The sequence below is a fragment of the Nannospalax galili genome, unplaced genomic scaffold (assembly GCF_000622305.1).
Source record: "Nannospalax galili isolate Female #2095 unplaced genomic scaffold, S.galili_v1.0 scaffold805, whole genome shotgun sequence".
In the NCBI taxonomy this organism is placed as follows: Eukaryota; Metazoa; Chordata; class Mammalia; order Rodentia; family Spalacidae; genus Nannospalax; species Nannospalax galili.
This window is the reverse complement of record NW_008353486.1, coordinates 1,015,757-1,029,171: the sequence shown is the minus strand read 5'-3', so window position 1 is coordinate 1,029,171 and position 13,415 is coordinate 1,015,757. Positions and strand designations below refer to the sequence as shown.

General features: G+C 37.0%; 2 protein-coding genes across 4 annotated transcripts in view; one reads left to right on the top strand and one right to left on the bottom strand.

Annotated features, from left to right (window-relative positions):
• Vps54 (VPS54 subunit of GARP complex) overlaps positions 1-7,618 on the top strand; it is a 90,157-nt gene extending 82,539 nt beyond the window's left edge. Inside the window, exon 23 of one of the 2 annotated variants that reach the window (XM_008850631.2) lies at positions 6,243-7,618. In XM_008850631.2, coding sequence (XP_008848853.1) covers positions 6,243-6,348 — 106 coding nt within the window. In that variant the 3' untranslated portion in view covers positions 6,349-7,618. The remainder of the gene's footprint in view (positions 1-6,242) is intronic. The other variant, XM_008850632.2, reaches the window with a different exon arrangement.
• Positions 7,619-8,194: 576 nt separating this feature from the next.
• The window catches only part of Ugp2 (UDP-glucose pyrophosphorylase 2), a 78,535-nt gene continuing 73,314 nt past the window's right edge, over positions 8,195-13,415 (bottom strand). For both annotated transcript variants that reach the window (XM_008850630.3, XM_008850629.3), the window contains exons 9-10: positions 9,839-9,943; positions 8,195-8,652 (exon numbers count right to left, since the gene is read on the bottom strand). In XM_008850630.3, the coding sequence (XP_008848852.1) occupies positions 8,545-8,652; positions 9,839-9,943 (213 nt within the window). In that variant the 3' untranslated portion in view covers positions 8,195-8,544. The remainder of the gene's footprint in view (positions 8,653-9,838; positions 9,944-13,415) is intronic.

Below are 13,415 nucleotides of genomic sequence, written 5' to 3'. Positions count from 1 at the left end.
ATACATTTTACCACGTTCCAATACTGAAACAGTGACATGACTATTATTTTAAAAAATATTTATTATTTTTATGAGTGTATTGCATGCATGCACGTAAGTGCACCCATGTTGTGCGGTGTCTCAGAAGTCAGAAGAGGGCGTTGGAGCCCTTGGAACTGGAATTACGGATGGTTGTTAGCTGGGAATCCAACGTAGGTCCTCTGCAAGAGCAGCCAGTGCTCTTAACTGCTGAGCCAGCTCTCCAGCCCCTCCCCGCCATTGTTATTCTTTATGCTGTTCTTTCTCTGCTGTAATTAGAGGGTGAATGAAAACTGTAGAGTCAGCAACCTTTTACTTCTCCCCCTCCTGTAGAGACGTGTCTGTCTCTATCTCTCCTGTGTCTGACTATGTTAATAAGGTTTATATATGCTCAGTTTCTTGCCTGACCTTTCATGTCCATTTTGAGGCAGTGTGGATTAGTAGTGCCTCCCAATGACTAATAGTCTTCCATCCAAATATGCTTCAAAGTCCTACTTAGGAGGTCTGGCTGGGTGAAAGTGACTTCTGTGCCTCATTTATACAATGACAAAGACAAAATATGCTGTGATTCTTTTATAGGGTTATGCAAAATAATGAGTATATGTATGTATTGTAAACACCGAGCAAATTATTTATATCATTGTTGAAATAGTATTTAAAAAACATAGGATTCATAATCCTAAAAAGCTTGGGTTATGTTGTATTTCTGCCACTAACTTACCTATAACTTTAGGATTGTCTATCTCCTCTGAGCCTTAATTTTCTTAGATTTAAAAAGAGTTGATAGAGAACTTTCTATACAGGGTTTTTATGAAGAACATTGTAGCTAACTGTGAAGCTGGAGATACAGACCAGTGGTTGAGCTCTAGCATGTATAAGGCCCTGACTCAGTCCCTAGCATTGGGGCAAAAATATGTACAAAAAGTAAAAAGCACTGATCGCTTAAACTTTAATATGATTTCCTTAGTGTATTACCCAGTTCATGGGTTTTTTATGAATAACATTTTGTCCCCTTAAATGTTAGATGAATTTTAGCATAAATTCCAAAATTATAGAAACAAATACAAAAATGTAAGTTGAGATCAAAAGTTGGCAAATTTAAAAGTATACTAATTAATTTTGCAAAAAACTATATGGAAGCTTCAGTCTGCTGAATCCATCTGCCAAGGTGAATTTAAGAGTTTTAAGCAAAAGTATGATATTCTTGTTATTTTTTTCTTCTTTTTAAACAATTTTTTTTAAAAAATTTCATAGCCACAGAATAACACACTAACCTCACCTGGATTTATCAGCTTTCCAAGTGTCCCTATTCTCTTTGCCACTCTTTCTCCTCGTACAACCCTCCACACACATAACCTTTGTCAAATGTCCAGAAAAAGTAGGCTACAGTCATTTTTAGAGTTGATCTTATTTTGTCATGGATCTGTGAAAACAAGCATATAATGATATAACCATAAGCCTTCCTAAAGTTATCTTTCTTCTGAAAATGTCAACGTCGTATTAGGAATTTAGACTCTTCTGTGCCATTAAGAGAGTGTGTGTGGGGTTCTTTAGACCCATCTTAACACCACTTTACTTTTCCATAACTAAATGCAGGTAGTTGTTTTCAAGCCAGTAGTTCTGGAGCATCTGCACTTGCTCATTCATTATTCCTTTTTTTGTTAATATAGCTATTTGAAAGTCAATATGACCTTAGAGAAACTAATTCTCTGTAGGCCAATTCATGTCTTTTAATGCTCTGCTGAAAGAGAATTCCCTGAGAATTGACCTCTACCCCCACCCAAGACATAACACACTATCTGCTCTTGATGGCTCAGTGGTTAAGAACACTGGTTGTTCTTGCAGAAGACCCAGGTTTGAATCCCAGTACCCACATGGCAACTAACAACTGTCCGTAACTCCAGTCCCAGGGGATCCAACGGCTTCTTCTGACCTCTGCGGGCATTGCACGACACAGGTGCACTTACCTACATGCAGGCAATACACGAATACACATAAAATAAAAATTAAAAAAAAAAATCTTTGTGCCTGAAATCATTCTAAAATGCTTTTTTTATTGAGTTAAAATTCACCCCAAAAGTTAAACATGCATGCATGAAGAATTCAGTGGCATTTAGTGCGCTTCAGTGCTGTGCAACCACCTGTCTACTTCCAAAACATTTTCATTACTGCAGAGAAAGCTCCCCATGTATTGGACAGTTTCTCTGTAGCTTCCCATCATGTTCTTTCTAATGTAAATCTTTACCATATTCGAAGGTATTAAAGAGAGAATAAAGTATTTTTGTATCCTCTTACCCAGAATCAGTCATCATCTTCATGTTCACTTTGAAGGTGTTCATCACATTTTAAAAATGGCAATCCAAATGGAGTGGAAGTGTACCTTGACGTCCGTCCTGTCCCAGTCCCTATTCCCAACCTAGGCAACAATTCTAGTGAATCTGGCTTCTCTCCTTTCAGCTCTCGTTCATTATCTCTACCTATGAAAAATATGTGGAGCTTGTCGTAAATTGAAATTACCTGTATGGTGTATTGTATGTATGTAATCTGGTTTTCTTTCCATTTAATGTTACTGATTTATGTATGTTGGTATAAGGAAGTACAGTTAGCCCTCTCTATCCACAAATTTCACATCCGTGCATTTAACCAACCACAGATGGGAGATTTTTTTAAAAAGATACCTTGACATGGTATGATTTCCTTAGTGAGTTTACTTTCCTTGTCGTGATTCCCTATTCAATACAGAATAGCAGCTGTTTACATAGCATTTACAGTGTTCGGCATTAGAAGTCATCTAGAGAGATCTGGAACTGGGATGCCAAAATCCTTTTTGTTTTTTTTTTTGTTTTTTTTTGTTTTTTTTTGTTTTTTCATAGTCCATTTTTGGCTGCTGGAGAAAGCATAAAGTATTGATGGATTTCTAGGTGAAATAATCTTTCCCACCTGAGTCATGCCATTGTGCAGATCCTAAGTACATGTGTGATGACTGTCTTTAGGGTATCTGCCTCAAGGGGACAGAGCACATGCACATTTACTCTGCTAGATATTGTCAGAAGCTGTACCAAGTTTGCACTCCCAGCCATGTGTGAAGGCTTTCCCACAGCTTACCAACAGTTAGATTTGTTGTTTTCTTGGCATTTCCCATTTTTCTTGGTCATTCGGGTAGTCTCATCTATAGATTTACTAATTCATGGTTTTCCCCCAATTTTCTCTTGGGCTTTCTTTTCATTTTCTTGATTTTCTTGCTCTCTAATCCGTTGTTGGTTATATCTGCTTTTCTTTATGTTCCTTAATTGAACACAGTTTTCAACATGTATTTTTTATCCATATTCCTATACTGACTTTTAGTTTACTAAATGCAGATATTGATAACATTTAAACTTTTTATTACATTTTATTTTGTATTCTTTGTATTACATTTTGTGTGTGCATGCACCATGGCTCACAAGTGGTGGGCAGAAGACAATTTAAGTCAGTTCTTCTTCCATGTGGGTCCCAGGGATCAAACTCAGTTCATCAGGCTTGGTGGCAAGAGCCTTTACCTACTGAGCCATCTCTGTGGCCCTTGATTTACTAGATTTTCTTTTTAAGCCTTTGCTTTCAGTGTCAGTGTATTTTTATCACAAGAAGCAAGAAGTATGACTAGTGCTATTTTCTTCATAGAATACTATTTTTGTTTACCTATGGGATCCACAGAATATGTGAAATTTAAATCGAGATTAGACATCCGAAAACTACCTTTATGTGAATGATACAATACCGATTATAGGTAATGTTAGGAAAATTAAATCAAAAGCAAGAGAAATGTATTCTTTCTCTTTAGAAACCAGAGATGCTTAATAACCTCTTCTCTTCCTTGATTCAGAATCAGTTTAAAGGTAGTAATGAAGGGCTGGAGAAATGGCTCAGCGGTTAAGAGCACGACTGCTCTTGCAAAGGACCCGGGTTCTATTCCCAGCACCCACATGGTGACTAACAACCATCTCTAACTCCAGTTCTAGGGGATTTGACTCCCTCTTCTGACCATCGCGGACATTGTACAACATGGGTGCACCGATCTGCATGCAGGCACATAAAATAAAAAATAATAAAAATCCCAGTAACTGCATGGCAGCTAACAACTGTCTGTAACTCCAGTTCCAGGGTATCTGACAGCTTCTTCTGTCCTCTGCAGGCATTGCACGACATGGGTGCACTTACCTACATGCAGGCCATACAGTCATACACATAAAAATAAAATATTTAAAAAATTTTTCAATACATTAAAAAAATAAAAAAAAATAAGTAGTAATGAAATGATCATACAGTACTTTGAAGATGGAAGATAATTTGGATTCCTGCTTTTCCTTGTAATTTAGCTTGCCCTCCAGCTCAGTGTTAACAGTTGACAACTTGGACCTGGAGCAAGAGCCATGCCTACACATGTATTTGCTTCAGGTGTCCCAAGAGCAGCTCTTTTTGCCTTGGTCACATCAGGCATAATGGTGGGAAAAAAAATGAAGTATCATAAAGTATTTTAAAGCATATTAAATGTTACTCATTTTCTTTAGCTGTAAAGGCCTTATACAGACTGGCCACTCAAGATAGGGATTTATGAGCCATAGATTATTTTCATTTAAAGAATCTGGACTGTGAGTGGTTCGGAGGGATGTTTTGGTTTGCAGTTCATTTAAGTCCCTGCACTCAGAATGAAATCTTGGTAAGATTTTTGTTTTAAACACTCCCAGGTCTGAATAACTTGCAGTGTTGCTTTCCTCGGTCATTTCAGTGCTGATCCGAGTGGCTTCAAGGAAAGGTGTGCGCTTTCCAAGTCTAACCTTAGGTGACTGCCGGTGTTAGAATATGAACTCATGACTAGCATAGCTCAGTAAACATTTAACGTCAGGCAGCACTTCTGTGTATTAGGAGTTTCACTTATTTCACTAACATTTGTTATACTCCAATTGTTAGGGTCTGATGGCAAAGCGAAGATCCCTTAAGAAACTACTTAAATAACTTAAACCACAGGTGGCTTTTAATGAGTTACACTTTCCAAAAATATATAGTATTTTATTCTTAGAACTGAGTCCCAATCTAGAATGCTAAGCTACTAGAAACGTGAGAATTCTAGTATTGCATATTTATGAAGTGCAGGTTTTTTCCAAATGAATGAAATGAGCTGTCTCACCCATTTACCCTAAGACTCCAGTTGCCATCTATTATTTCAATTTCCTATTGAAATAACTGCATAAAGGTTCTTTGATGGTGGTCCTCTGAGGCATTTTGTGGATAGAGAAAGTCTTTGCTCTGCAGACATTAATTTAAAACAATAAGCCTTTAAAAAAATTCACAATCTTCTATTTAGGTTGGAAGTTAACTTGAGACAGCGATTGCCTAGCATTCCTAAGTCCTGGAGTTCAATACCTAGCAACCCTCTCCACTCCACAGAAATCTGTTAGTGTATTCCCTCTTGTGAAAATCCTTTAACAATTGTTTTCCAAACTTCTCTGTAGAAGTTTAAATCATACCTGAACTGAAAAAAAGGGGGAACAGAGTAGAGTCAGCAAATCCCTATTTAGAAGAAAAATACAGTGTGCATTTTGAGTTTGTGAAAGGCTAAGCAGCTCCTACTTACATAGTTGAGGGTCTGCAGGCAAGATCCTGAGGGCTCCGTACACGAAAGTGAAGTTTCTTCATTCATCAGATTGTGATATTGGTCAAATGTTTTTCTTTGTGGCCTTTTTTTTGTATGTCTGTATGTGGTACTAGGGACCAAATCCAGGCCTCACCCATGCTAGCTAGGCAAGTACTCTACCACCAAACTATACTCTCCAGCCCCGCAGCATCAAGCTTCTACCCGGCAGTGCTTACCTGGGAGCTCCCAGCTTTCAGTGAATTTCTCAGTGCTACTGAGGAAACCTGGCCAGCCTTTCTTAGTGCTTCATATACACACACCAGTGACAGCAACTGAAAACATTTATTTTCATGCTAATTTAAGTCTGATTTTATTGAGCAGAATAAACCATGAAACTGATTGTAACATGCACTGGTTTATTCCTTTTCCAAAGGTCATTAAAACAGCATTAAATGGTCATACAATGGCAAGAATCCTAAGTGTCAACATTTCATCCCTAGGAATTCTGAATTTTAAAACTATTCTACAGCTAGGGTAGGAATCTGAATGTTACTCCTTTATCATTTGAATAGAAAATGTGAAAATTAAAAACAATTTTCTCTCCAATATTTAGGTTGGTCACAGCAGATGTAGCTTTTTACACTGGAAATCTTCAAGCCTTAAAAGGCCTTAAAGATTTGGATCTAAATATGGCTGAGATCTGGGAACAGAAGAGGTGATGACAAGCTGGAAAACTCAGTAGTGCATCTGACCATGGGATGTGTTTCTGAAGAAAACCTGGAGGCCTGGTGTTGTAAGAACTGAACCTGAAACCCAAAGTGAACTGAGGTGGGGGAAAGGGAAAAGGAAGCATCGGTATTGGGAAACTGGACTCAGTGGGATCTACAAAGAATGCCATTTTTTGTGCATCCTTTGGTTAGGAGTAACTGATCAGGTGTCTATAACATTTTTCATTCTCTCTGGAAACAGACTCAGGTTTCTTTGGACCAAATCCAAAAGAACACATAGCTGTAACACAGCTGTAGTTGACTAGAATGCTCTGTATACTTTATATTAAAAATGCTTTGCATTTCTCCCAGTGCAATGAAATTCCTATGGCGTCCCACCTTATTTAATGATGGTACAATTTAGAATATTAAAATCTTAGACAACCTCTGTAGAAAGTTTTCTCTATAAAAGTAAAGCTGTTTGAAAAATTATTTTTTTACATATCTTTCTATAAAAAATAAACAACTTTTGATTGCTTGGATTTAGGAATTCAGTTTTTGTTTTAGTGACCAATGTCAAGTTTCAGGTTTGTGTGTTACATATTTAATCTTTTTACTACCATTATATGTCAACTTGGGTAAAGCCTCAAACCATCTAACTATACAACAGGCTGATTACAAGGAATAAAGAACATTTGCATTTACTTATGCAACTGCTAATTTAAATACTTTTTGCAAGTGGTGTACACAAGGCGATGGTTTAATAGTTGTATTCATAAAAGTACCTATGAAGGGTTTGAGGTTGTGTTTTTCTTTGCCTTTTTATTTCTAGCAGAGGCAAGAATACATATTCATATAACATGCCTACTTATGAGTTCTCATATTAACATTTAGATAACATATCAAGTATGGCCCTCTTAACTACTTTTGATATGTATATAAACAAAGAACAGGGCTATTCCAAAATACAGGCTGCTGTGTTGTTGGGGCCAGAAATATAAGGTGATGAGTAAGCTATTTAAAGACTTTTATAATGCCTACTTTCAAAATCAGAATCAGCAGCACTCTACAAATGAAAGTGCCTGTGCCTCACACTAACAATCTTGCCCAACCCTGTCAAGAGTGCCTAATCTTGTGATAATAATGTACAATGAAATAATATTTTGTGCTTTTGGGTTTCTCAAAAGGAAAGATTGTTATCTTTCCTTTATCATTCCAGAGGTATGTCATTGATTCTTAAACTGTCAAAAAATAAAGCTGCAAAAATTATCAGACTTTAAAAGGCAACTTTTTTTAATGGTGGAATATATGGTGAATTTTAAACAAGCAGCCCACTGAAAACAAACACAGAATAACTGAAAAGTTATTACTTATTTGAGAAAGGCATACCAGCAGATCTGATCATCTTAAACTAATTTATATCAATATTTTTGAGTGAAAATAAGTGTCAAGAAGTGAAGCTTTAGAGGGAACTTGTGAATATTTTAATCCACCCCCAAACACACACACACACACACACACACACACACACACACACACACACACACACACACACACACACACACACACACTGAGCTAGAGTACAAGGATGTGAAAGAAATGCCACTCTGTTTCATTCAGTGGAGAGTCTGCGGAAGCACAGTAGGCATCCCAATGTTGGAACAGAGGACAAGCACTACACTAAATATTGTCAAGTCTGGTTCTTATGGATGCTTAGAAATCCAAAACACTGGGCTGACTAGACAACTAGTCATTGAGTAAATAGTCTAAGGACAAAGCTTCTAATCTATACTGGAAGCAAAAGTAAACTAATTTTGCCATTTCACAGTTATGACTAGAAAGTATAAGTATACACATGTATTGTTTTATCACTTTATTTTTGAAATCACAGGCAATTCAAAGTGATCATCATTGAGGCTTCTGTTAAAAGATCTTCCAGCAGAGCTGACCCAATTCTAAGATTAAATAATATTGCACTTTAGGAGGAACTAAATTTTTAGGGTCTTCCAAGAAGGAAGTATTGCTCCATCTGTGTTCTCCTTAGGTAAAAGCGTACTGCAGAACACGCTATTTTAAAAACAATCAACACTGCAGAGTACAACATGGTAAAGTACCTGATTATTTTAGAATCTTAAGAGAACATTTTATTGTAAGAAACTTCTTTAGCCCATAATTAGTACAAAGTGTATACAGTAACTAGCTTTCATTTCAGTGGTCTAGGATGCGAAGATTTCCGGATACAATCTTGTTCTCTAACACTGCTCCAGGGGGGATGTCAATCCTGTCACCATGATTTGCAATAATGATAACTGTTCCCTAAGTGCCAAAGGGGAAAAAGAAATTGAGATTGTACTTAAAATTGCAGCTGAAATGCAGTTAGTTACCTTACAGTCAAGTTCATGTTCAACTCCTTGTATAATGGAGTTACTATAACTATAAATATGGTACTTTTGCAAAAGTGAAGCAGACCCAGTGTCACTGCACAGCTGGTCCCCAAGAAGGCTTACTGGCAAGGCAATATCCTGTCTTGTGAAAAAGTAAAGGTTGCTTGGTTCATATTTACACATAGGGTTGGTTTGTGTGTATGTACACATGTATAAATGTGTGAGAAAGCCAGGAAGCAACCTGGAGTGTTATTCCTTGGATGCTCTTCCTTTTTTTTTGAGAGGGGAATGTCTCATTTTCCTGGATCTCAATAAACAAGCTGTGCTGCACTGTGCTGCAGTTTAGGCTGGCTGGACAACAAGCCCCAGGGCCGCCCCTCTGTCTCGCTGCAGCACTACTGTGCCTAGCTAACTTTTTTACATGAATTCTAAGGGTTCACTTCTCAGCACCCCCCCCCAAAGTTTACTAATAACATGTCTCATGTCTTGAGATTTTAGATTAGGCAGTATAAGCTAAAATGTGTAATCTTTTGTTTCATCTTCATTTAATCAAGTGAGCTTAATGAGAATACATGAAATAGCAGTGTTTCTAAGGGTTTCTAAGGGATGACTTGATAAAGGCTATTATATATTCAGTTGTGAGCTTTAACTTATACCCGTATTCTCATATTTCTTACATTGGACTACACATACAACTGTAATGTTAAATGAACATTTTTATACTAAAAGATTTCTTTAATAGGAATAGACTGCATTCAGTCTAAATGAAGTTGTAATTTATCTACTTTGATTCAAACAACCATCTCTAGTGAGCTCATGCTAACAGGAATCCCGTTTTGAAGACTCACATTTCAGTAAAACAGCAGTTTCATTACCCATGTTTCTATTCTCATTGACTGTTATATTCCTCAGAATTCCTGTATCAATAATTACGTTTGTATATTAATTAATATATCTAAAATAGTACTAAAACTATCATAATCTGTCTAATACCAGTCTCTACTCATTTAAAATGTTATCTAGTTCACACTAAGAATTATTCCTTAATAAAGTAAATTTAGAACTAAAGAATGAAATCCATTTTATAAAGGTATAATAGAACTTCAATCATAGCGGACCTTTAATGAAACATTTTTTCCAAAAGTCACGTCTCCTGAAACTGTGAGGTGGTCCAATTCAAGCATATCCGGTATACTTTCAAATCTTCTTAGGTAATCTTGAACCTTCAAGTAGAAATATAAAAACTGTTTCAGAGAGCACCACATGGAATCTACTAGAGCAGAGGAATCTGAGAATGAAGTGAAGCATAGCTGTGCCAATGATTCATTCCAAACTAAGAATGAATTATATTTTCTATTTGATTTCTACATATATGTTTCATGATGGTTTTGCTCAGTTAAGTTTTACAATTGCAGTTTATGTTTCTCCACCCAATTTACTCTAAGGTGTTCTTTCCTATATTCTGCAGCCACATCTCATATGCCCCCCCCCATTGATTTGTCCTCTTGTCCTTTTCCCTCCTCTTTTTACTTGTTAATTATAACTTTCCATAGCTTTAACAATCATCAAAATCTGTGAACACAATGATATTCTGACTTTCCCCTACCAGATTCTTTTCAAAGTCCAATACTTAATCTTTATCCTTACGTACCCATCTTATTTATTTATTTTTTAATCCTCCAACAGTTACTGAACTCAAAGGGGCCACTGTTACTAATTGGCTCTCATGATAACTGCAGTGGTAATATCAAACAGCTGTGGTTGCTCTCCCATTTAATATCCCCACTCAGGGAACACTACAGGGCATACATCCAGAGATCCTTAACAGCAATTATTTTCCACTCAGTACTACCACATTCAAGTCCCACTTGAACACTAAAATACATCAACTGAAAGAATACAGCTGATAAAAATAAACCAAGCCAAGAAATAACATAATATACATAAATCCTAATGCACAAAAAACTTAGATAATAAAACTTCTCCAAAAATTATTAACCCCTACAGCAATGGCATCTAGTGAACTCTGAGACAGAGAATTCAAAACAATGGTTATACATATGTTCAAAGACACAACAAACAGCTGAATAAAATAAGGGGACAGATGATATGAAAGAATTCAACAAAAACAGTAAAGAAAAATGATCTGAAATGCTAGATATAAAACACTCTGGAAAGTCTCAGCAATATATTGGATCAAGGAGAGGACAGTATCTGACTTGAAGACACAGTGGAGAGAGCTGGAACAAAATAGCAAGGACAAAGATAAAATGAGAAAACAACAGTGGGAATTCCCCAGACACTCTGAAAAGACCAAATCTATGAAGTCTAGAAAGGGCAACATCCCCATTATAGGATAACTCCTTCTATATACTTAGCAACCTTACCCAGCTGTGAATCTTGTAAACTACAATAACAACTGGTGTGGCAAAGATAATGCACACCAGTGTAACAGTGACACAAATACTAATGGGAGTAGTCAACTACTCTTTAACAGATGTGGCCCATACCTGACATTGCTATCAGGCTTAGGAATTTGAAGCTAAACAGCTCACAGGATATAGAGGAGAACCTAATACTAGTTTTCTACTAGTTATCATATAACAACTTATTGTTATACCCATAGATTAATTCAGCTCTCACCAGGAAAGTTTCCTTATGCAAGAGATAGTGATTAACACATAAACCCTGGCCAATGTGCAGAGAATAAGAGGTTGCAGAGTGCTTCTCCCTGAATAGGACACCTATGTCAAACTTCTGTCTCCAAAGCCTCAGGGATCAACATGGAGGAAGGGACAGATTAAAAGAACCACAGGTGGTGCTGACCACAAGAAAATGGAGTTTTTCATACAGTTAATTTCATATGAATACACAGCAATGGTGACAGCGTGCACAAGTCCCATGCAAGCTCAAAAAAGAAAAAAAAAAAAACAGCATAAACATGAGGAAGTGGGTAAGAAGCTCCAATCCCATCTAAGGAAGTTGTGTCAACAGATGGCTGATGGGATGGAGAGAGACAGTCTCTTTGAAGCATGGGACTTTTGGTAGGTTGATGAGACCCCAGTGGATGGACCCATATTAAAGACATTTGGGAACACAAATTAGATGCCATAGACCACATTACCTATATATAAGATTGCACACATTAAATCAGGCAGGAGGCAATAAGGGGAATTGAGAATAGCGGAGCTAAATACCAAATTACACTGTATGAAAATCACACACACACACAAATTTTTTTAAATGGAAAGAAGAGATCTACAGGTGGCATAGAAGAAGATTCACAATCTAAAGACATAAAAAAACTCTTCGAAAGAATCATAAGAGAATTACCAGAGTTAGGAAAAGAGATGTAAATCCAGATACAGGAAGCATTTAGGCCACCAAAGTGATAAGACTAGAAAAGAACTGCCCTTTGTCATAATTCAAACACTAAATACACAGAACAAAGCATAATCAAAGTGTCAGGAGAAACACCAAGTCGCATACAAAGGCAGGTCTATCAGGAGAGCACCAGATTACTCAACTTAAAAACTTTAAAAGCCAAAAGGGCTTGGAATAATGTGTTTCAAGTTCTCAAAGATAACAACTGCTAACCCAGAACACACAGACATCAAAGCTAGCTGTTGTAATTGAAATAACTTTCCATGATAAAAATAGACTAAAGGAATTTATGACAACTAAGCCATATCTACCTACAGAAGATTCTTGGAAGAATCCTACAACTGAAAAGATTTAGTCCACCCAAAGGGGCAGGTCACAGGAGAAAAATAAACCACGCTAAAATAAGAGAAAAAACTCAAACACTGAAAAATCAACAAAATGGGAGGAATCAACACAACTTTCCATAATAGTATTAATGGTCTCAATCCCCCAATCTAAAGACACAGACTAGTAGACTGGGTCAAAAAGTAGGAGCCATTTATTTGTTGCCCCAACAAACATCACCACAAAAGACAAGACACTACTTTAGAAAGGATGGAAAAAGGTATTCAAGCAAATGGACCTAAGAAACAAGCAGGTGTTACTGTTCTAATATCTGACAAAAGACTTCAAATGAAAATAAGTAATCAGCAGGAAAAAAGGTTGGAACCGAAAAATTATTATACTAAGAGAGGTGACCAAGGCTCAGGAAGACACACACACATACTCTCTCCCATATGTAACCCTAGCTTTGAGTAATTTGGAGTCTCTAGAGGAAGAAGCCTTAAAGGGAGAGAATATGAAAGCAGATGGTTGGGGGTAGAAGATGGGGGAATGGAGGGAGGAGGGGAGATAGTCAACCAAAACTGAGGTTCAAATCTTATGGAAACCCATTACTTTGTAAGCTAATTAAAGATATATATATTTTTTGGGGGGAGGGTCTTTTTGAGACAGGGTCTCCCTACAGCCCCAGCTGTCCTTGAACTCACAGATCACAGAGATCTGCCCTGCCTCTGCCTCCCAAGTGCTGGGATTAAAGGCATGCACCACCATACCCAGCTAAGATATATATATTTTTAAGAGTCTGAACACCAATACCCTGCATAGGTGGACAATGCTTTTCTGAGAAGATCTGGATTATTAAATGAAAATCTATTAAATGAAAATCTCAGTGTCACACATAGGATATTTCCTTGTGAGTTATTGGTCAGGGAGGCCCAAGAGTCCTCCCCCCTACCGCCGTCAAAGAACAAATTAAAAAAAACAAAAAGT